This window comes from Candoia aspera, chromosome 10 (genome assembly GCF_035149785.1).
Source record: "Candoia aspera isolate rCanAsp1 chromosome 10, rCanAsp1.hap2, whole genome shotgun sequence".
NCBI classification, from domain to species: Eukaryota; Metazoa; Chordata; class Lepidosauria; order Squamata; family Boidae; genus Candoia; species Candoia aspera.
Window position 1 is genome coordinate 24,000,403 of NC_086162.1, and position 22,490 is coordinate 24,022,892.

The following is a 22,490-nucleotide window of genomic DNA, read 5'->3' on the forward strand; positions in this document are numbered from 1 at the left end:
ACCTTGGCAACTTTAAGCTGTGTGGACTTCAACTCCCAGAGTTCCCCAGCCAGCATGTTGCAGTCCAGACTTGAAGGGTAAGGGAGGGGATGATGGGAAATGAAAGCTACCTTCAGCTGGTTGCTTGGCAAGGCAATCCTTTTAACGTCTTCTGCTTTCTCATGTTCTTGATTTATTTACACCACGTGAGATGTGTATCTCTGTCCGAGGTCTCTACCAGAATTGGGTTTTTAGCCTTTCAGAGTTGATGTTTTTAATTTTTCTGGCTTTCATTTCTATAGATGATTGCTTTTATTCCATTGTTTTGATTAAAAAAAATAATCTGCTTGAGGAACTTTGCTGTAAAAGATGGGTTAGGAATGTTGTAGGTAAAATGCCTTATCTTTCTAGGTAAAATCAATGATATCCCCAGAATGAGGATATGTGAATCTTTTTTTGGGGGGGGGAAATCTGAACTACCTTTTCCTACTCTCTGTGTGGGCGGCTGAATAAGTAATGAGAATATTTAATGTCCACGTGGTACCTGTTTTTCTTCTGAAATCTGCTTTGCATATCATGATCTGTCCTCACGTGGAAAGGAGGCAGGTTCCAGGTGAAGGATGCGGATGCACAGTGGGCCTTAAGCAAGCTGTGTTTCACCCCGTGGGCCTCCTGGCCTTTCTACATGGGAACAGATCATGACACACAGATCAGATTTCAGAAGAAAAGCAGGTGTGTTAAACATACTCTTCTGTTGCCACTAACTGGAACTTCGTTAGGCTTGAACTGGAAGTCTCCTTGAAGACGTTGGTCCAAAGGGAAGGGAAGCTAACTCAATCTTTCCCCAACCTCACCAGCTTTTGGGTGACTCCTCAAAAGCTGGCCTGCAACTTAGGAGAAGAAGGCACCATCTTGGTAGCAGGTGAGCTGAGGCCCTTCTCAGTTCAGGGAACGTGTTGGTCCTACAAGCAGACTTGGATTTCCAGGGATGGAGATACTGTCTAGATCAGTGTTTCTCAACTGGCTGGGGAACTCTGGGAGTTGAAGTCCACACATCTTAACGTTGCCAAGGTTGAGAAACATTGGTCGAGATCAACCTTCCCCATTCAGGTGCCTTCTAAGGTACACAGAGCCCCAACTCCATCTTCCCCAGCTAACACAGTCTTGTGACATCTTGGCTGCAGAGGTGGCAATGGAACTATAGTCCAACCCACTTGGTGGCATCACCTGGAGAAGGTCATGGCCCAGGCTGACTTGAGGGGTGGCATTGCTTGGCCTTGATTCTTCCTCTCCATTGCATCCTCCCAGTTACATGGTTCGGGTGCGGGCTGTGGTGATGACCCGAGACGACTCAAGCGGCGGTTGGGTGCCCATGGGCGGTGGTGGCCTGAGCCATGTGACCATCTGTAAAGTCCGGCACCCAGACGAGGGGCAATGCCGTCAGTACCTGATCAACGGGGAGCGCCTCCGGGACCAGACGGTGAGACTGATAGGGTGGGTGGGGAGGCTGGTAAGAGGGGGGCAGCTGAAAGCCAAAGAGATTAAGCCTCAGTTAGAAGAGCCTCCCTCTCCTTCCATGGCCGGAGGTGATGGAGCATAAGGGATGGTGCCTTTAACCTGCAGGACTGCAGCTGTCATTAATTCAGTGTGTTAAGGTTCTGCCCAGGAGGCCTCCTCATTAGCACCAGCCTTAATCCCAGGGGCCAAGCCAGTCTTTCTCCACATTTAGGTCAGGGTGGCCTTGGTGGGCAGCCCTGGGGGTCCTGCAGCAGCACTCTCCCAAACCCACTCTTCCTCCTCCTTCCTCTCCTGCAGACCATCTTGGAGTGTGCCTTGAAAAGGGACCTCGTCTACAACAAGGTGAATCCCATTTTCCACCACTGGAAAGTGGGGGACAACAAGTTTGGCCTCACCTTTCAGAGCCCTGCAGATGCAGCGACTTTTGAGAAGGGCGTGCAAGCCGCTCTGAAGGAGATCACGGAAGGTGAGGGGACCGCGGGAAAACAAGGCGGGCCACAGGGACTTGCGGCAGAGCCGTTTGGGGAAACCAGCAGCCTCCCTTAAGGCCGTTACAAAACAACCGGTTGAAAGTTTTGGGTTCAAAGCTCACGGCACCGATACACCCCTAGGCACTTGTACAGGTTGTCTTCTGAGCTCTGACTTTCTCCCTGGAATAGGAATAATTTGTAAGGTGATCATAAGGCTTATGGGGATGATTACAGAGAGCTATGGAAATACTGAGAATTGGTACAGGTAGTCCTCGCTTAACAACCATTCGTTTAGTGATCGTTTGGACTTATGACGGTACTGGAAGAAACAATTTACGACCAGTCCTCATACTTCTGACTGTCACAGCGTCCCCCTGGTCATGTGATCACCATTTGGGCACTTGGCAATCGGTTCACATTTATGACCGTCACAGCATCCTGTGGTCACGTGGTCACCTTTTTCGACCTTCCTGGCCAGTTTCTGGCAAGCAAAATCAATGAGGAAATCACATGATTTGCTTAATGACCATGTGGTTTGCTTAACACCTGTGGTGATTTGCTTAATGACTGGCACAAAAAAGGTCATAAAATTGGGTAGGATTCACTTAGTGACCACTTCACTTAGCAACCAAAATTCCAGTCCCAGTTGTGGTAGTTAAGCGAGGACTATCTGGATTATCTTCTGCCACGGCTTTGCATTACTCGAAATGGATGCAGGAGACATGTGAGGATTCTCTGAAGTAGCTTAGAAAATTCAGGAGTTCGTAACTGAAAAAAATAAAGCTCTGATTTTGGGATTTGATGATTAGATTGGCATAGATTATAGAAATAATGTTTATTATTGTTAACATTTAAGTAAGAAGTTAATCCTTTTGTTATTTGTATCTTGGCTGGAGGAAGTTGGACATCACTTCTTTTGCTGCATTTCTTTCTGCACTTTTTAGTTTATTTATTTCTTCAGTCTTCAATTCTTTTCAGTCTTTTTGTATTTTATATTTATGTTGAAAAATTTAATAAAGTTTCTTTTAAAAAAGGAAGAAAAAGAAAATTCAGGAATTCATTCTGGAATTAATTATGATTATTATTACTATTTTAAATTTATAATAGCCGCCCACTCCCATAGACTCGGGGCAGCGTACCAATCCACATCCAAAACACTAAAAACCATTAAAAACCTACCACCCCATAGGCAGCCTGGATTAAAACAAACAATTACAAACCAAACCAAACCAGGGGCCCTTTTCCTAAATTTTCCCATAAGCTGGCCAAGTCCTGGAGAATGTTGTCTATTTTTTTTCTCATCTTTGCACATTTCATCCAGGAGAAAGGCCTGTTGTTGTTGTTTTAAAAAAAGGATTTTGCTGCTGGTATAATTCTATGCACATATTTAGGTTGTTATTTCCATCTTCCAGGCTCCCTTTCAGCTACCTCCAGTGCCACTTCCTCCTCCGAGGATGAAGCAGCTGGCCGGGACGAAGCCCTTACTGTGAGTCTGTCTCCTGTCTCCAAACTGGATGTTTCTGACCATCACGGACCAACTTTTCCATGCACATTAGCCATGGAAGGCTTGAATCCAAAAGCGTCTCTGTTTTAAGCAAGTTTCTGTCATTTCGATTTACCAGCACAAGTTAAGACCATTCTCCAGTGCCTGATGATATTTCAGAAGCCGGGGACCGTAGACAGACAGGCTGATTTTCATATCCAACAGCTGAGGAGCTGGTACTTGGGGATGTTGCAAAGTGTTTGCATCTCCCATCGAGATAGCCCTTTCCCGGCACAGAGCAGCGGGTGTTGCGTCAGGAGAAACCAGCAAGTCCACTCCCAGCCGTGGAAGTTCAGGAGCTGATGGTGGGCGGGCGAGTGTCTCTCAACCTTAATGTCCCCCACCATCAGATGGGGGCTGTCAGGCAGCGGAGACCCATGTATTTGGGGTTGACCTACTGGAGGTGAAGGCAGATGCAAATACAATAAACGATAGCCGTAGCGACAGCGATAATTGGCTGTCATCTCTGGGTGTTTGGGGTCACCATGAAATGGTCTCTTACGAAATTTATTATTGTTGTTGGTTTTTTACATTAAAAGTTGGTTCTTCGTTTGGGCTCAAGCCTACCTGATGGTGGAGGCAACTGAGTCAAGACCCGCCCAAGGGCCTGCGCTCGGGCCCAGCGTGACCTCAGCCTTGTGGCTTCTCCCTCTAGGTGTGCACGGACAGCGAGTCCTCCTTGAACAGTCAGAAGGAAATGCTCCCCAAGCCCATCACCATTGTGACCAGTGAGTCCTCCTCCACCTGCTTCATTCGTACCCCCATTTCTGAAGAGTTCCCCTTCAGTTCAACACAAGGGGCTGCCTCAGCTGGACCGGTGCGTATTCAGGACCCCGCCATACTTGGGGATGGTTAGCAGAATACATGTTTTGACGCCAGGGGAGCGCGCTTCAAAACCTTGGGCTAGGGTTGCGTTCCTGCAGGTTTAGGGTTTAGATACCATCTGTGGTAGCTAGGAGGATGTCACCAGGTGAGTCATCCTTCTGTCTTTTTGCCTTTGAAAAGATGGGTTTGTGGGTAACTTGCACGAATCCCTGTTTCCCAACGACTCTGTGTTGCAGTTCTCACCTTTGTGGACCCTAGAGCAGGGCTTCTCGACCTGGCTGGGGAATTCTGGGAGGTGAAGTCCACACGTCTGAAAGGTGCCGAGGTTGAGAGATGCTCCTGTAGAGGACACAGCTTTGCCTTAGTGCCGCAGCCCTGTGGCTGGCACCGTTCGAGGGACCCTGTCTTGATTCTGGAAATGTGGGCTAGGGAACGACGGACTGTCAGTATCCTTAGTGGGAGCAGAGCAGAGCAGAGCAGAGTTAAACATTGAGGCAGTTGTGTGGAAGCAAGATAAGCCCCTTAGAAGGTGGGTCTCCATTCCCTTCAGTGTTTATGCAGAAGCTTCTGTTGCTGAGGACACATTCATCCAGGCCATATTCAAAAGGGCATGACCCGCTCACTGGGATGAAGGTGTCTCTTCCATCGCATCAATTTGGGGAGCCCGGGAGAAAGGCTCCCCTCTTCTTCCCTGGATCTGGATCAAACAGTCTTGCTTCATAGCTTGCCCCCTCCTCTCCCAATCCTGTCAGCCATTTTGTGCTCGGGAAAGGAGCCCTTGATGATTCTTCAACAATGACCTGGTTCTTTTGCCACTGTCTGTTCAACGTCTTGATATCCTCCACTCTCTGCAGGGACCTCTAAGAGATTGGAAATAGGTCCCTTTCCTTACTTTTCCGGTGCAAGAAATGTGAAAGCAGCTATTTCCAGAAGTTTGGGGTTGTATCCGTGTTAGAGACTCCACCCTGCACCTCTGTTCTGCTAGTTTAGAACGGGGGGCGAACGCTTTTGAAAAGCGGCCCATTCCACGTTCACATTGTTTCAGACTAGCTTGAGAGCGTGGCGCCCCCCAAGGATTCCAGGAAGAGTCATTTGCCAGGGAGGCCCTGAGAGTTGCTTGGCCTCTTCTTTTCAGTTCTACACCAGCTTCCCACCTTGCATTGAGCCAGTTCTTGTTTGATGTTGGCTTGCCACATTGCGCAAACCCAGTTACGTGCACCATTGCCCGCTGTGGCAGGGCCTGCAAATTGTGGTGGTGGTGACATCTTCAACAAATCACGGCTTAGCATATTGGTTAGATTGAACCCCAGGACTCTTCTGCACAGCCCCCCTCTTGGCCCCTGAGCACCTCCATTGCCCAGGGTCCTCACAGATGCAACTGCCCCCTCTTGAGCTAGCCACTCAATGGGGTGCAATCCATAGCCAGCCAACACCTTGCCCCTGTCCTCCTGCAGCAAAGCGAAAAAGAGAAGATGCCAAGCATCCGCTAAGCATGGGGTGGGGGGAGCTGCTTCTTGTGTAAGCTTGGAGCACGGGGGAAAGGTGGCTGGGTGCCATGGCCCTCGACAAGAGGGAGGGGGGACTTCCAGCCACCTATCTCACAGGTCCAGAGGGAATGCTGTCAAATAGTCTTTGCAGTATTTCTCTTGCAAAGCATTTTGCTAACAACTTAGGTTCCTGAGCACCATGTAAACTCTGTGTCAGCCTTTCCAGATAGACCAGACAGGAAACGCGACAAGATGAGCTAATTCTGCTTTATTGTTAGGCTACATTAACAGAACCTTGCACGTCTGAAAGGACAAACCTCCCGCCGTCCCTTTTTACCTCCTGAGGGCTTAGGGCGGGTCCTCCCTAAGTTTCTTTCTCTGCCCATTACTCAGTTGTGGGCTCCTTCCCCTTTTATCTGATCGTTCCCTGGGCAGCATCTCTTCCCCCTGCCCCCCATCTTCCAAGGCCATCCTCACATCGCATGACACTCTGTGTCCTCCTAGACGGGTGCATCCCTGGGTGCAGAAAGGGCCATAATCTCCGGAGAAGGGGAAACAGTCAGCCGGTCATTCATAGTGAGCATTGTGCGTGTCCTAAGCCGGCTGATCTCTCCCACCTCAGTCTCACTTCTCATTCTGCCCCGGTTTCCATCCTCTTCTTTTCCACCCACCAGGTGCAAGTCCCGCCCTTGCAGCAGCTGAGTCTCCCAGACGAGGAGGAGCTGGAGAGCATCGCCCCTTGTCCCTGGGTCACCAAAGGCTACGAGGACTACCGCCGGGCCGTGGTTCAGAAGCACCAGCCGGACACCGAGAAGATTGACCTGTGCGTGCACTTTGAGAAGGGCGGCAGAGGCAGCAGATCCCCGCGGGAGAAGGAGCACAGCTTCCCACCGGGGGCCGAGGGGCGGCTCAAAGATCCCAAGGCCTCTCCCTCCTGTCGGATCCACGGGGCCCCTTCCCCTGCGAAACACAAGCCGTTGAAGGAGCCGCAGCCGCCGCCCCCACCGCCCCCCGGAGCCATGGGCATGGAAGAGGACACCGTGCCCTCGCGGTGCGTCTACTGCCGGGACGTCTTTAACAACGAGGAGAACGGGCGCGGGCAGTGCCAAGATGCGCCGGACCCCATTGGCCACTGCGTCTACCAGTTCACCTGCATGTGGTGTGCCGAGAGCATGCTGTACCACTGCATGTCGGACTCCGAAGGGGAGTACTCGGACCCTTGTTCCTGCGACACCGGCCACCCACACTTCTGCGTCCGCTGGCTGGCCCTGGCCACCCTCTCCCTGGTGGTCCCGTGCATGTGCTGCTACCTGCCCCTCCACGCCTGCTACTCGTGCGGGGAGCGCTGCGGCTGCTGCGGCGGCAAGCACAAAGCTGTCCGGTGAAACTGACGCCAGTCCCGGGCGCTCCGTTCCGTTTTTTGCCACCAGGGCCGCAGCGGGCATAAGCCAGGCGGCTCTCCTCCGAGACGGAGGCTTGCCGGGGTTCCCGCCCTTCCCCTGGCCGGCCCTCCCCCTCCCACCCTCCCTTTCACCCCTTTGGGGAAAAGGACCCCTGGTGAGGATGGTTGGCGGCACTCCTGGGAGAGGCCTCCAGTGACGCTTTTCTGTCCCGAAACGGGGGCTTTCTTTGTTGCAGGAAGAAAAAGCAAGAAGCATGGTCGATCCTTGTCTGTAAGCTCTGCGGTCAGATGTTGTTATGGGAGGGCACCAGGCCCGTATTTCCCCCCTCCCCATGATGTTCTGTTTAGGGCTTGGGTTTTGCGGGGGGGGCTTGGTTTGGGTTGTTTTTTTAAGAGGAGAGATGATTGACTTGGGAAAACGAAAGAGAGGATTGCAAAGTCACCTTGACCAAAGTTTACTATGGACTCCTGAAGCGTCCTGCGTTTTAATGATGCCGGTAATACCCGTGAGGTCCGCCGGTATTTGATGTATCCGTTCGGATGGGTCCTAGGCAGGCCTGGCCAACTTGGATTCCACCAAGAGGGACCTCACCTGCGAGCTGTGCATTTTGACGAGCCAGTGAGGCAGGTAAAGCATCCCCCCCCAACCTCTCCACCCCGGGCTGTCTTCTCAAGACTGAGATGCAGCGGGTTGCCCGTAGGATGCAGGCTTGGCGGCCCACCACGGGTGAGGAGAAGATGGCTCTCTTAGGCATCCAGTCCTGCTCTCCTCCCCCCTCCCTGCCCCATCGCAGTCTGGATTTTTCAGTCCTCCTGGGTAGTTTTGTGCATGGCGTTTAATGATGTGCTGAACTTGTCTCTGTCTTGCGAAGCTCTGTGGGTGAACAAGAAGCACTTGCTTGGGGGTGGGGGTGGGCAGGAAGACAGGAGTGGCAGATTCACTTTCTTGTCTTTAAGTCAGCCATCCCCAACCCTCCCAGTCTGGTGGGGCTGCAGCTCCCCTCCTCTTCTTTCGCCGTTCCAGCTGGACATGCTGGAAATTGTAGTCTGAGACATCTGGAGGGTGCCAGGGTGGTTAAAAGACGACAATAATAAACCCCTCAACTCTTATCCAGCCAGCCAGGGGCGTGTTTGCTTGGCATTTTAGCTGTCTGCTCCAGCTGCATTTGCTTTGGAGGATTGCCAGTTGTTGCAAACCTGGGGGGCTGGCGTTGTTGATGGGCATAGGTTCAGCTGCCCTGAAGGTGGGCAGAAGTTCTCAAGAAGACCACATTTGGGGCCTTCAGCTCATACCCATGATCCTGATTTGCTAGGCTGCTGCAGGCTACTCATCCTGAGATTTTTCACCTGGTTGCCCATACTGTAACTCCTAGCATCCCAAACTTAGAGCTGTCTGCCTGGCATTTCCGGGCTAAAATTAAACCCAGCCCTCAAAGGTTTGCTGAAACAAGGGAAGACCCATCTTTCCCCTGGCTGTTTTGCCCTTCAAATACTACTGGTCTGATTCGAGCAGGGAAAGCTGTGTTATGCCATAGCCGTTCTTCCTCCTTCTGCTTTACCCGTTAGAATTGGGCACAAGCTTTTTCTGCAGGTGTCTGCATGTGCGTGCGCACCACACACCCATGCACAGCATACAAAGCCTGCCTCAAAACGCACAAGATTTCCAGCTGGGTTTGGGTTGCACTTGATTTAGAGAAAGCATGGAAATGGGTGGATTGAGTGCATGAAATGAGCTGCCAAGATGGGGTCTGGCCTGGGTTGAAGGGAGCCTCTGGTTTGCACACAGAAGATTCTAGGTCTCGAGGTGAGACCTAGAACCTTGAGAAAGGGTTCCGCCTGAATCCTTGGAGACCTGGTCGTGGCACCTGAAATCCTGAGAGTTCACTGGACAGGGCTTTTCAGAAGTCCTGTAATGCAGCTCCAATTTGGTCTGATTTTTCTGTCCCCTGCCTAGTCTTTCTGGCTGTTCTCACCCATTTCTTCTCATCCTCTGACTTAAAAAAAAAAAAGATTTTTTTCTTTAATAACCCCAAGCCTCAAAACTGTAGGGATTATGCAAAATAATCTGATACGCAGATTGTATGGTTTGCATAATTTATTTAAAGCAGATGTGCGGATTTCTTCTAGCAAAAAGCTGGATGGACGTGGTGCTTTAAAAAAAAAAAAAAAAAAGCCCGTGCTGCATTTTAAAATCTGAGCATAAGGGTCTTGATCTTTTGTATGTGAGGTTTTCAGCATCTGGAGTTGTTAAAAATGTAGGCTTTGTTAAGAGTTAGAGGATTGGCCCTTCCCTCAAGCTGGAGGGTAATTTTTAAAGTCTTGTGGAAAACTTCTAAATTATTAGTTTTTAGTGTAAAATGTACAGGGCGATTCTTATTCTTAAAATGTTTTACTTTTCCACTTTCCCGCTTTCGCTGCGAACCCCACGTAAGAGTTTTAATGAAAGAAAGAATGCATGATGGATGAAGGAAGCAGGCTCGGCTGTGAGAATGCATGGAACATTTAAACAGAGTACATTAAAAGCATTGTTTCCTCGCATTCTTGCGCATGCAGAGCAACAACGAGACACCCAAGAAAAACCAGCTTAGAGGGTCTCCATACTAAGATTTGTGTTTGTGTGATACGTAAAGTTTGAAGGACTGTGAAGAGAACGCTAAGGGAAAAAAAAAATCAGTGGATTTCCTCATTTAAGTCAGAATTGTTGGGATGCATTACGGGATACGTATTCCAGAGGGGAGGGGAGGGGAGGGGAGGGGGTGACTGAGATTGCGGCTGCATCCTGCTAATATATACAGTTATACTTTTCTGTGGCTTTTCTTAATGCTAGAAAGCAAAGCAGGATCAGCGTGGTTTGCTTCAGCATTCTGTACGGCTTGTTGAAAAGGCTCCTCCTCGCGCAGGCAGGTTTGGTTTACAGGGTACCCACACCCGCACACCGCGTTGTTTTCTTCCTGTTCATTACGTTGGTGAGGGTGCATATTCCTTGCTAGAGCTTCGGCCAGGCTGGGGCCTTTGAGAGTCTTGTCCCACGCATGTCACGGGGCCTTGCAAGGTTTTAATTACAGAAAATGGCACTTGGAGGGGACAGGGTCCAATGCGGGGGGACGGACGGACGGGGACAAAGGGACAGGTGGGATTTTGCACCCTTTCTTGAATCAATAATGCATCCTTTCCTAAGACACCCCAGGGGCCTAAACGCATCCCCCCTGTCACACATAGCCAATCGCTCCCTTTCAATTAAATTTCCAAAGCACAAATGTCTGTTTAATCATGATACATCATTGACAGGAAATTCATTGCTGCAACCCCAGTATTTTTTTTTAAGTCCTTCTGATGTAAATTATGTCTGATTCCAGTTTAATTGAGCAACACTGCTTCCTGTCCTCTTGTATTTCTAGGCACAGGGAAGCAAACTTCACTAAAATGATCGTATTTATGTGGGTGTGAGGATGGTTGGATTAGGATCGGGTCGGATACGAAAGTTAATGGTCCAAGACAGATCCAACCCAGTCACAGATGGGTACTTCCTTGACCCTGTCAGTCTACAAGTTGGCGTAAACCAAGGGGGCCGTCTTCCCATCCTGCTTTGACTCGTGGCTCCAACCTCTCTCATTAGTAACCCAGGCTTATTACAACTAAATCCCATTCCGAGAAATCCTGGGCAGAATTTTGCCGGCTTGTGTCCAATTTTCTCAGCTCCGTCTCCGATTGATATTTACAATTTCCCGCTTGGATCCAGAACCAACTTGTAAAGCCTGAAGTCCGGGTGCTGCGTTTTGCACTAGGACAACTGCTCCATGCACCCACCCACCCTCGGGGTTGCGCTGAACCTGTTTCGATTGCAACCCTCCGAATTCGTAGATAAAAGGGCAGCTATCATAGGGAAGGCTGTGCTAAAACAGGGACAGACCTTGAGACTGAGGAACGGGGAACCCAAGCCTGGAGGATGGGGTAAGGAGGGTCATGCATGGCAGGAGGCTACGGACCTGCCTGCAGCTGCTTTCCTTCTGTTTGGGGTATTGGAAAGGAGTCAACAGAAACCAAAACAGAAGGGGGAAAGGAAGTTTATGTTACAATTTTTTTTCCTAATGTGGTTGCCAGACTGGTTTTCTTTCCTGTTTTAAGTATTTTATCAGATTTGTATATTCGGTATTGGAATTTCTGTGTATTTTAAAAATATTTTTAAAAGAGTGGCACAGAGGGCACTGGAAGAGAATGCTCTATTATTTAAAACTGTATGATGTAAATTAAAAAGAAAACATTACACCCAATAGAAGCAGCCTGGCATTTGGATTCTTATCCTCGCAACGTAACAGTCCCTTCTTTCCAGCAGTATTCTAAAATGTTACGTTTTCTTTTTTAAGCCAATTTCAAGATTTCCATAGTGTCTCCTTTCCCCCTACTCCTGTCTGAAAAGTTAGGCAGAGGGTAACATCTGTTTCCTTGGATTGGAAGAGGCAGTAATCCTCTTAAGCTAATGAACCACAGTCATCCTCATAAAGCTGACCAAGTTACTAGTCCACAAGAGTCTGTTTTACTTACAGTACTCAGTTGCAGTCTTAAACTCCATACTGACAAGTAAGTGCTATAGAATTCTGTTCTGGTTGGTTAGTTTCATATAATAAAATGTTTAAAATTTGCATTCAGTTTCTATCCTCTACCGTTAGTCAGACTTCTTCAGTTCTTTTGGTGAATAGAGAAAGGAAAAAAATGCTGCTGTATCACAGAGAGAGGAGAAAGAAACATTTAGGGAGTTCTTTAGCCTCTTAGTAGGACAAACCAAAATGTTCAACATTTTTGCAAGCTCTTCAGCTTCTTCCCAAGCTTAGTGGTTTAAAAGAAAAACAGGACTGTGGAAGAATCAGAAAAATGCCCCAAATGGATGTGAAAGTGTGGCCTGATGATTGGACCTGGTTTCCAGATGAAGCTTGCCAGTGGAAGAAATTGGTCACTATTAGATAGTTGGATTTTGTTTCCTCGTGGACCAAGTCAACTATCTTTTTCAAGATATCTTACAGAAAACTCTGTTCAGGGCAGAATATCCCACACACCAGAGGTTCCTGCTTTTTCCCACCTCCTGGGAGCTGGCATTTGAGGAGTTTGCTTGCCCCTTCCAATTAACATTTTTCTCCCTTGGCAGGTGAAAAAAAAAATGTAATTCGGAAGCCACCCAATGCTGGGCAGCTTACGAAAAGAAAAAGCAACATAAAAAAATAACAAAATGCAATATAGGTGGTCCTTGCTTAACAGTGATTCGTTTAGTGATAGTTCAGACTTGTAATGGTGCTGGAAAAAGCGACTAACAACCGGTCCTCACACTTACGACCGTCACAGTGTCCCCGAGGTCACATGATCATGATTTGGGTCCCTGTCAACTGGTTCGCATTTATGACCATCACGGCGTCTCGTGGTCATGTGATTACCATTTTTGACCTTCCCAGCTGGTTTCTGGCAAGCAAAATCACGTGACTTGTTTAATGACCATGTAGTTTGTTTAACGACTGCCACAAAAGGCTGTAAAATGGGGTTGGATTCGCTTAATGACCGCTTTGCTTAGCAACCAAAATTCCTGTCCCAATTGTGGTCATTAGGTGAGGACTACCTGTAATTCAGAGTGAAACAAATGACAAAAATAGTTACAAGCTAACTGCAAGATGGCAATCCAGACCACAGATCAAAACACATCAAGACATTCATCTGGTCTAACAACCTTTATTTTAAGACCACGTCTAAATTGCAGACCTCATTTTAGGGCCAGGCACCTTCCTAGCTTCTTTCAGCCACGTGCCTGCTGAAGCAAAATGTGTAGGCTGGTCTGCCCCACTGCCCTAGGCCCTAAGGTGGATTGTTTAGTTTAGCATCTTGGGGAAACCTACCCACTGTGGTTTCTCACAGTTTCTAACTGTTAGTATTTCGCAAGGATTTAAGACCTGGCTGTTTCCCCTGGCCTTTGAGTCAAGTGGGTATTTTAGATGCACTGGGTGTTATTGATGTTTGTGTTTTGTTGTTGCTGAGGGGTGGTTATTGTTAATCCTTGGATGCTGGGGGGCCACACTGTTTCTGTTTTCATCTCTGAGGTCACTCAGTGAAATGGGTAGCCATAGAAATCAGTGTTTTTCCAAACTTGGCAACTTTAAGAGGCGTGGACTTCAATTCCCAGAGTTCCCTAGCCAGAATGCTGCCTGGGGGATTCTGGGAGTTGAAGTCCACACAGCTTAAAGCATGCTGGCTGGGGAATTCTGGGAGTTGAAGTCCACAGGTCTTAAAGTTGCCAAGTTTGAAAGACACTGATTTAGAGAATCTAGCCACTGAGAGTTGTGCTTTAAAATGCTGGGGGGGGGATACAAATCTTAAATAGACAAACAACAGTTTATGGCTTAGCTTCTAGTGCAAATCCAGGAAGTTGTGTTTTATGGAACAAAGCAGGGCTTAAAGCCACCTTTGCACACTGGTGGCGTTTTGGGTGCTCCAAATTATGGCCGGTTGACATATATTTCTGTATAATATGCGTATGCATGTACACACAGAGGAAGGGTTGCATACGCACGCACATACAGTATGAGTGTGCAAACACCCAGTTTGCTTACATACACGCATGTTTGTATATACACATGTAGTATATATTTATTTTTCAAATTTATTTAGCCGCCCATCTCACAAACAAGCGATTTCGGGCGGCGTACAAAGAGCTAAAAAGAAATACGCCCCCGTAGCGAAGAAAGCTCGGCGTGAAAGGAGGGGGAGAACTCTACACGCGCTCAGAGGCACGCGGCCCCTCGTCAGCAGGGCTTTTTGCCAACCCAGGAGGCGGCCGCCGAGCCCGCAGAAGCAGCCAGGCCCGGCGAGCGCGGAAGGAACCCAGCGGCCAGCTGTTCTCCAAAGGCCGCCCCCGCAGGCAGGCGCGCGCGCCGGCCGCTCGCTCTGATTGGTCGACAGGTGGCTTTTTTTTTTGGCGATACTCTCCGGTGTCTGGCGCGTTGCCATAGAGAAGGGGGGGCGTCAGCGGCGGCGCGTTTCGATTGGCCGAGGAGTGTTGCGGGCGCTCTGATGTGCCGTTCTTTTTTTGTTTTTGATTTTTAACCGCGAGAAGGAACTCCCGATTGGCCGGGAAGGAAGCAAAGGACAGAGGAGGAGCCCCTCGGTTGCTATGAGAGCTGCCAGCCAGTCCCGGGCGCCGCGCGGGGCGAGGGGCGCCTCGGATTGGCGGCTCGCTGGTCGAGCCCGTGCTGTAATTGGCGGCGTGGTGGCCGGTTGTTTGACGTCCGAGGGAAGAGCCTGGACAGCGCGGCCAATGGGAAAGGCCGCCTCTGCTTCCCGGGGCGGGGGCAAAGGGCATGCGTGGCGGGCGCCCCGCTCGAGGGGGATTCCGGCGGAGACATGGAGGCGGGCGGTGTCCAGGGGTGAGCGGGCGCGGCGCCAGGGCTGGGCGGCGGGGCCACAGCGTCAGCCCCGGGGGGGTGCTGGTGAAGGATTCCTGGGGGACTCTGGGCCCGCCCCTCTCTCTCTCAGCCTGGCCTACCTCGCAGGATTGTTGGGGAATTTGCTGGAGGTGCTGCGGACCCATGGCCAGGGGTCAGTCCCCTGCGGGCCGCAGAAGCCTCTGGGCCAGTCGCCCTCGCAGGCCAGTGCTTAACTGTGGAGTCCTTAGGGTCTCTGGCCTCGGTGGTTTGCCTGCCCTCCCCAGCCTGGTGACATCATCAGTGCGAGGGAGGGTGGGGTTCGCTGCCCAATCATCATCATCATCATCATCATCTAATTTAAATTTGTATGCCGCCCGACGCTCAGTGACTGGGCTATGGGAGAGGCGGTCCCACAAGTGACCAGGCCCTCTGCTGTGTAGAGCTTCATAGGGAGCCAGCAGCACCTTGAATCGCACCCAGAAGCAAACCGGCAACCAAGGCAGCTCGTGAAGCAGGGGGTTACGTGAGCATACCGAGGGATGCCCATCGCTGCCTGTGCCACCGCACTCTGGGCCAGCTGGAGGTTCTAGGCTGTCTTCAAGAGCAGCCCTGTGTAGACCACGTTGCAGTAGTCAGGCCGCGAGGGGACCAGGGTGTGAGCGACTGACTGAAGGGCCCCCTGATCTAGGAAGGGCCCAGCTGGTGCACCAGATGAAGCTGGGCAAAGGTCTTCCTGGACCCACAGCTCCTGCTTGAGCAGGTGGCAGCTGTGGCCAGGAGGACCTTTGCCCAGCTTCATCTGGCGCACCAGTTGGGCCCTTCCTAGATTGCATACCACCTTTGACTGGGGGAGGGCCACCCCATCCCAGGTCAAAGTCTTGGTAGGATTGTGTCCCCACCCAAACCCACACAGTCTGCAGGCACTGGGACAGAACTCGACAGCCTCACTTGGCAGGCCCGGAGTCGGAAGATATAATTGGGTATCATCAGCATACCGTTGAACCCCACAGTTCAACCCTGAGCTACAGATGTCCTCTTCTGTTGCAATGCTTGATGGTCCAAATGGCTGGGAATGTCACCCTGCTCTGAAAACCTGCATTTTTCACTGAGATGTGCGAGAACAGAATAGGGTTGAAGAGGAAATGCAGGGAGAAAAATGCATTGGCTTAGGCTGCCTAGTCAAAGGAGCATTTTAAACCCCCCCTTATTGTTATTGTTGATGTTATGGTGGTGGTGTTGTTATATATATATATATATATACATATATATATATATATATTTCAGATTTCCATCAATGAAGACCTTTGTCCAGGTGGCTGAAACTGGGGTCTCCAGCCCTCAATTCATGACCCTCTGCTCTTGGCTGGTGTCAGAGCTCCGAACCCTTTGTCAGCTGGAGGAGGATGTCAGCCCCACACAGGGTAGGCCCTTTGGCTTTGCTGAAGGGAAGGGTGGGTTCAGTCTTCCGGAGTCAGGGCCTGCAGCTTTGCAGAGATGGGACTTTGGACTGCCTATCAAGGCTGCAGAGCGCTCAGGAGAAACTGCCCTACATTGTGCAAAAGAACTGAGAATGCAAAGGGTGTGGGAAGGGAAGGGAAGGGAAGGGAAGGGAAGGCAGGATGAGGATAAGCAACCCAGGACGGTTAAGAATGAGTGGAAGCTAAAGGGGAGGTGATAGGAACTTTAAAAAAAAAGCATTCTGATCTCAAAAGACTCTCCAAGCCATTTTATCCTATCAGGACCTGAGGATGCCGAGACATTTCAGATTGAAATAAGTGGCCTACTCAGTGAGTTGCATTGCCCGTATCCTTCATTGACCACGGGGGACGTATTGGCTAGACTCAGCACCCGAGACAACTGCCTCCAGCTGCTGTGTAAGTAGAGAGAGAATTACAGAATTGGTGCACCACACTAAGCCATAGTTGGTTTAGCCATGGTTTGTGAAATCAACCACAGGTGGCTCAATTCAGACCACAGGGTAAGCCGTAAACCATGGCATGCAGGCCGCAATGGGTGTGTTCCCACTGTGAATCTCCTGCCCTGATTCTGTGCATGTGCTATCTGGAATGGTTAATTTATAATTGCCCAGTTACCAGGCAGTTTAATATACAGGGGCATTACAGCTGAGATCTCCGGGGTTCCCATATTTTGGAGTGGAAATGGATACGAATGGCCTGTGCTTTGGTGTCCTTGCCTATGGTGGCAAACAGCCTGGGGTTTTCTGAAGGGGGTGGTTTTAATTCAGGCTCTCTTTTAGCTGCACTCTTCTTGCTGAATTCAATATTTAAGGAGAATAAAGCCGTCAACAGAGTAGAGCTGCTGACTTAGTGCTACTTTGAATATAGGTGCTGAACACAGAGTGTGGTGCGCTTGCCAGAAGCACATGACTGGGCTCTGTCAAAGACAGGATGTACCTCTGATGCGCCATCAACTGAGGGACTCACAGCATGCCCCTGCTGTTACATCTTTGGGACATCAGATGAATGCCTCTGGATTCTCTTTTTAGCCACCATGGAAATTGAAAACAGAGAACAAAAGCAACATTATGTCATCATTTTTTTTCGTTATAGGTAGTCCTTGCTTAACGACCATAATTGGGACCAGAATTTTGGTTGCTAAGCCATGTTAAGCAAACCCGACCCGATTTTACGACCTTTTTTGCAGCGGTTGTTAAGCGAATCACTGTGGGCATTAAGCAAACCAAGTGATTGTTACGTGAATCATGTGGTTCCCCGCTGATTTTGCTTGCCAGAAGCCAGATAGGAGGTCAAAAATGGTGATCACAGGACGCTGCAGTGGCCATAAATGCAAACTGGTTGCCAAGTGCCCAAATTGTGATCACATGACTGCGGGGACGCCGTGAGCGGTTGTAAGTGTGAGGGCCGATCGTAAGTCGGTTTTTTCAGCACAGTTGTAAGTCCTGTCACTAAATGAATGGTTGTTAAGTGAGGACTACCTGTAGCGATATTTCAAAATTGATCTTTACGAGGCAGTGCTGATCCCTCAGAACCACTCATGCATTGGGGCTTTGTGGAACGTGTGTGTGCTAAGAAACACAGAAATGCTAATCCTTTTCTCCACCTCTCCCTTCCTTACCCCCATCCCAGATTTCTTGAGCTCGGAGCTCCTCGCAGCCCGGCTCCAGGCCTGGAAAAGGGTCCAGTCAGCAAAGCAAACCGACAAAAACAGTGAAGCTCTGCAGGAGTTCCACCATATCGGCCAAGCCCTGGGGCTGCCTGAGCCGGGCCCAGCTTCCTCTGTGGGTCAGGTTATGGATGACATTGGATCCCAGGTGGGCTGAACGGGCCGGGAAACAGGCTCTGCATGTGCCAAGGGTGCTGGTAGGGGCACTTCAGCTCCTGTCCTTTGCGACGTTGGAAGGCACTGAAGATGCCCGGCTGCTTGCCAAGGCAGGGGAGGGAGAGGACATACGTACTTCTGGCCTGCCCTCAAAATGAGGGAAAATACATTTGCTCATAAGGACTCCTGATGTTTGACTGGGCTATGCATTTCAACCACGGCAGAGCGTCTCATGTACTGGAGAAGTCCTTAAAAATTCAGGGAGACATTCAGCGATGTCTCTGCCTTGAAAGCAGCCCATGTTGAGCTGTACAGCCCAGTCAAACACCAGGAGCTGGCCACAGGAAACATTTTATGACTTCTTGTATTACGTCGTAACATGTTTTATGACAATCTTTATGTCATAAAATGTTCTATAAAAGTTGCCAAATTTCTATTCCACGGGAGCCACGGGTCCTGAATTTCGGATGCGTTCTGTAAGCTGGCCCATTTGAGGTACCTTGGTTCGGAAATGGTTGCCCTACGATGCACCGTTTTGCCCAGTTAAAGGTTACAAAGCACAGACAGACAGGAGAGTTTTCGTAGTATATCAATCTTAATTTCCAGAGCAGGTATTCCTAAGCTGTGTGCCATTAGGCTTTCTGTTGTGTGGCTAAACGTTTTCATCAAATAATGAAGGCCTTTCCTTGAACTGTTGGAGGCCAGTCCTTGCGGGTTTTGCTTCCTTTGGGTGGAGAGGAATAGAGGATTAGGAGAGAATTAGGAGAATTAGGAGAGGTAGAGGAGGTTCCCCCTCACTTCTCTGCATGGGTTCCTGCTTCCTTTAAAGTAAAAGGGAAGGCTCAGAAAAATGACCCTCATTTTGGGGGTTCCTTCTTATCAGCTGGATGCCCATTGTAGGTGGCCAACTTCTTTTTGCTGCCCTTCGGGACAAGCAAAATAAAGTCTGGAATTTCTGCCACAGGAGGCGATGGGGTCACTGGCTGAAAGGGATTTGGAAAAAGCAGCTTATCAACTTGGGGTTATACAGCAGGTCCCCGGTTTAAGAACGCCCCAGTTTACAGACAATTCCTAGTTAAGAATGGACTGCCATAAAGACTATTACATTAAAAATTCAAATTAAGTACAAAGTGTCAGGTTAAATGCACATCACTACTCTGTGTGTGTGTGTGTGTGTGTTTATTGCCTGCCTTCATTATTTTTTTAAATAAATAACTCAAGGCGAATGGACCTAATGCTCCTTCCTCCTCCTATTTTCCCCACAACAACAACCTTGTGAGGTGGGTTGGGCTCATTCTGTTTAAGATGTTCTAGTGTATTTGGAAGTGTTTCTTGAGTATTTTATATGCTTAGAAAGGTGAAATGTATATGATATACTAAGACCAACATTTGACTAATGTGCTAAATAACTGTTTGACTTACATACAAATTTGACTTAAGGACAGACTTGGGAATGGAACTCGTCCTTAAACCGGGGACCTGCCGTATTTGCTAAAGGGCAGAATTGGCATTGCCACCCCATAAAGAAAACGGAGGTATAGTTGGTTGAGGGTACGCATGGTGAAGTGGCAAAGAGAAGGAATTGTGGCTTGCCTTCTTCCTCAGACAGAAAAGCTCCCGGAATGGTTTACGTAGGGAAAAAAAAATACAGTGCCTCCCCAGGGCGTGGCAAAAAAGTCAAGGCTGCAGCCACAATGCTGTGATTGGAGCTCCACCAGGCCACCCTCTTGGCTTTTTTGACCGCGTCCTGCAGATGGTGCCTGCTCTTCCGAAGGATACGAAAGGAATGGAAAAAATTAGGGAGGGAAGAGGAAGCTGAACATCCCCCTCCTCTGTTTTTTAAGTAGCAGCACCTACAAAGATCAGCTGGAAACGGGCCAGGGGTCAGTGGAACTCATATTTTGGTAAAGCAGATGGGAGTTGCAACCCTTAACACATCAGAGACTCAAGGCTGGGGAGGCTGCCTCAAGGTGAAGTTTTTCTGGAGGAGGTGAGGCTCGCCTGGAAGGGAAGGAGCATCCCTGTGGCTCTCCTTCTCCACATGGTTTGACTCCACCCCGGCTTGCTGATTGTCTGCGCCTTTCTCTCCCCCCGAGAGCTAAACGTGCGCTTTCTTCAGATTTCGGAGGTGATCTCTGCACAGCCCCCCGAGCACCAGCGGATGGCCCCGCTCCTGAAGGCCCCGCTGACCTCCGAGCAGTGGGTAGGTGGCCGCTTGAGTTTGCCTTAGAGAAGGAGGTGGGTGGGCTTTTCGAGGCCAGGTCTGCTGCCGATGGTTCTCACGCTGCTCCGTCTCCTTCTGCTTCCTCCTTCGCTCGCCTCAAAATGTCAGAAAGCGCTGGAGGATATTCACGAAGTGCTGCGGGTGGAATACCAGTGCCGCAGACGTGTGATGCTCACCCGCTTTGACGTCACGGTTGCGTCCTTCCATTGGTCTGAGAGGGCGAAGGTGAGCATCGAGGAGCCGTTGCTTCAGCAGCACTGCTCCACTTCCTAAAGTTAGTTTGGAGGGGGGAAGGGAGAGCACAGCCGTCTTCGGCGCATGGGAGCCTCGTCATTTCTGACATCGCTTGTCCCGGCTAGGACCGGAGCCTGGCCATGTCGGAAGCCTTCCAGCCCTTACGGCAGACTCTGCCAGAAGATTCCCAGATCTCCCTTGCCCACCTGCTGGCCGCCAGGGAGGACTTTTCTCGTATTGTTAAGACCAGCAGCGGCTCCTTGCGGAATAAGACCAGTTGTGCCATCAACAAGGTAGGAGTTGGAGAGGAGCTCTGGGCCGCCACGAGTTGGGTGGGGCCGATGAGAACCCCGAGGATCAGTGTGAGCCTCAGCGAAGGAGCTAAGTGGGTAGCTTCAGGGGACGTGGGTGGAAAAGTTCTGTGTTCCTCCCTTCCTTTCCTTCTCCCCCACTAATTCCCGGTTCTGGCCCTGGACTGTTGGGATATAAGGTAGTGATTAGGAGGAGGAGGACCCTCCTTCGGGTCCACCCTCAGCTGTGGAAGCTTAGTGGGTGACATTAGACAGGCACTTTTGAGAAAACGCATCTAACAGGAATTGGGAGTGGAATTGAAGGAGGGAGTGCTGTATTGCTGCTCTGAGATCCTGGAGCAGTGCTTCTCAACCATGGCCACTTTAAGATATGTGGGCTTCAACTCCCAGAATTCATGGGAGCCATGGCTGGCTGGGGAATTCTGGGAGTTGAAGTCCACACGTCTTAAGTTGCCAAGGTTGAGAAGCACTGTCCTAGAGGAAAGGCAACGTATAAAACACATTTCATTTTCCCTTGGAACCTCATATGAACTGAGCTCTTACAGCTTAACATGTTGCCCCATCCAAGGTAGTTTGTCTACTCAACAGACTGTGGCTTGGCATAGCAAACCCCGACTCTTCATGTGCGGCTTCTCGAAGGTGTTGAATCTTGGGGGAGAGGCAGGGAAGGGAGGATGCTGGGGTCCCCCCACCCCTACCTCTGGCTTCATCCCGCCCTTCCTTCCTTCCCTCCCACAGGTGTTGATGACAGGCAGCATCCCAGACCGGGGAGGGCGTCCAAATGAAATTGAGCCCCCCATGCCCACCTGGGAGAAGAGGAGAGAGGGAGGTGGCGGCGGCCAGCACTGGGGTAAACGGGGCAAGAAGAAGAAGAAATAAGGAAGAGGGTATTGCTGCGGGCTGTGGTGGGGTGGGGTGGGGTGGCATGGCCAGAAATGGAGAGGAGGGGGGCAACGGGTTCTCACTGAAAGTGCTCGATTTTTCCGTCCTCCAGGGTGGAGGCAAGGCGGCTTTAAATAAGGCTGTGGTTCTTTGGACCGGATGTGCTGTAAGTCAGCTCCCATAATCCTGGCTGGGGGTTTAGGGGAAGCACAGTTCCAGACAGACCTGGAGGGCACCAGGTTGGGGAAGGCTGGCTGCGTGCCATACCAGCTGGGTTGCTTTAAAGGTTAGGAAGCTGCTAAATATTTGTGGGCTGCTTGGAATCAAAATCAGAGCAGGTTGTACTTGGACTCCCCACCCCCACCCCAAGGTAAAAGTCAGTCTAAATGTCATGGGAACGGAATGGGTGCATTCTAGTAGAGGGAGGACAAGGCCAATGGGCTATGCTCTAGATTTTTCCTGAGAATTTTCTTGTAAAGAAATTAAAGGTTCTAAATTGGGAATCCGTTAATTCGGAAGCTGGCATGTATAAGGTCTTGCCTGTGTCACAAAGCCAGTTTGGCCCACTCTGAGGGGGCAGTACTGGAGGGAGAGGTGCCTCTTCTCTCCTTGTGGATTACCGTGGTTTTTGAACCTGATGCTTTTTAGAGGTGTAGGACTGCTCTGCTACCCATCCGCTAGCTTCTGTGGCTGGGAATAAGGGAACTGTGGTCTGTATACATCTGGGTGGTGATACACGATGATGGCCCAGTGGCCTTTTATATTAAAAAGGGGGTTGTCAGATTTTGCTTGGGGGATGGGGCAAGTCAGCTTGGTTGAAATTTAGCCCTCTGGGATCAGTGTAGAACAGCTGGTATCTCTGATACAATATTTTCTCAATTTAATTCAAGAGTAATTCAAACTCTTACTGTGTAA

General features: G+C 49.9%; 3 protein-coding genes across 3 annotated transcripts in view; all 3 read left to right on the forward strand.

Annotated features, from left to right (window-relative positions):
• The window catches only part of PSMD8 (proteasome 26S subunit, non-ATPase 8), a 49,237-nt gene extending 30,135 nt beyond the window's left edge, over nucleotides 1-19,102 (forward strand). Inside the window, exon 8 of the mRNA XM_063311955.1 lies at nucleotides 19,078-19,102. The gene's annotated coding sequence lies outside the window, so the exon portion shown is untranslated. The remainder of the gene's footprint in view (nucleotides 1-19,077) is intronic.
• Nucleotides 1,292-7,300, forward strand: SPRED3 (sprouty related EVH1 domain containing 3). The gene is made up of 5 exons (XM_063311995.1): nucleotides 1,292-1,459; nucleotides 1,795-1,963; nucleotides 3,380-3,453; nucleotides 4,166-4,327; nucleotides 6,497-7,300. The coding sequence occupies exons 1-5, from the start codon at nucleotides 1,292-1,294 to the stop codon at nucleotides 7,205-7,207; spliced, it is 1,284 nt and encodes a 427-aa protein (XP_063168065.1). The 3' UTR covers nucleotides 7,208-7,300.
• FAM98C (family with sequence similarity 98 member C) lies at nucleotides 14,484-22,470 on the forward strand. Its single transcript, XM_063311954.1, has 8 exons — nucleotides 14,484-14,624; nucleotides 15,909-16,045; nucleotides 16,364-16,498; nucleotides 17,732-17,916; nucleotides 20,044-20,127; nucleotides 20,257-20,373; nucleotides 20,508-20,675; nucleotides 21,432-22,470. The coding sequence occupies exons 1-8, from the start codon at nucleotides 14,602-14,604 to the stop codon at nucleotides 21,570-21,572; spliced, it is 990 nt and encodes a 329-aa protein (XP_063168024.1). The 5' UTR covers nucleotides 14,484-14,601; the 3' UTR covers nucleotides 21,573-22,470.
• The last annotated feature ends 20 nt before the right edge of the window (nucleotides 22,471-22,490 follow it).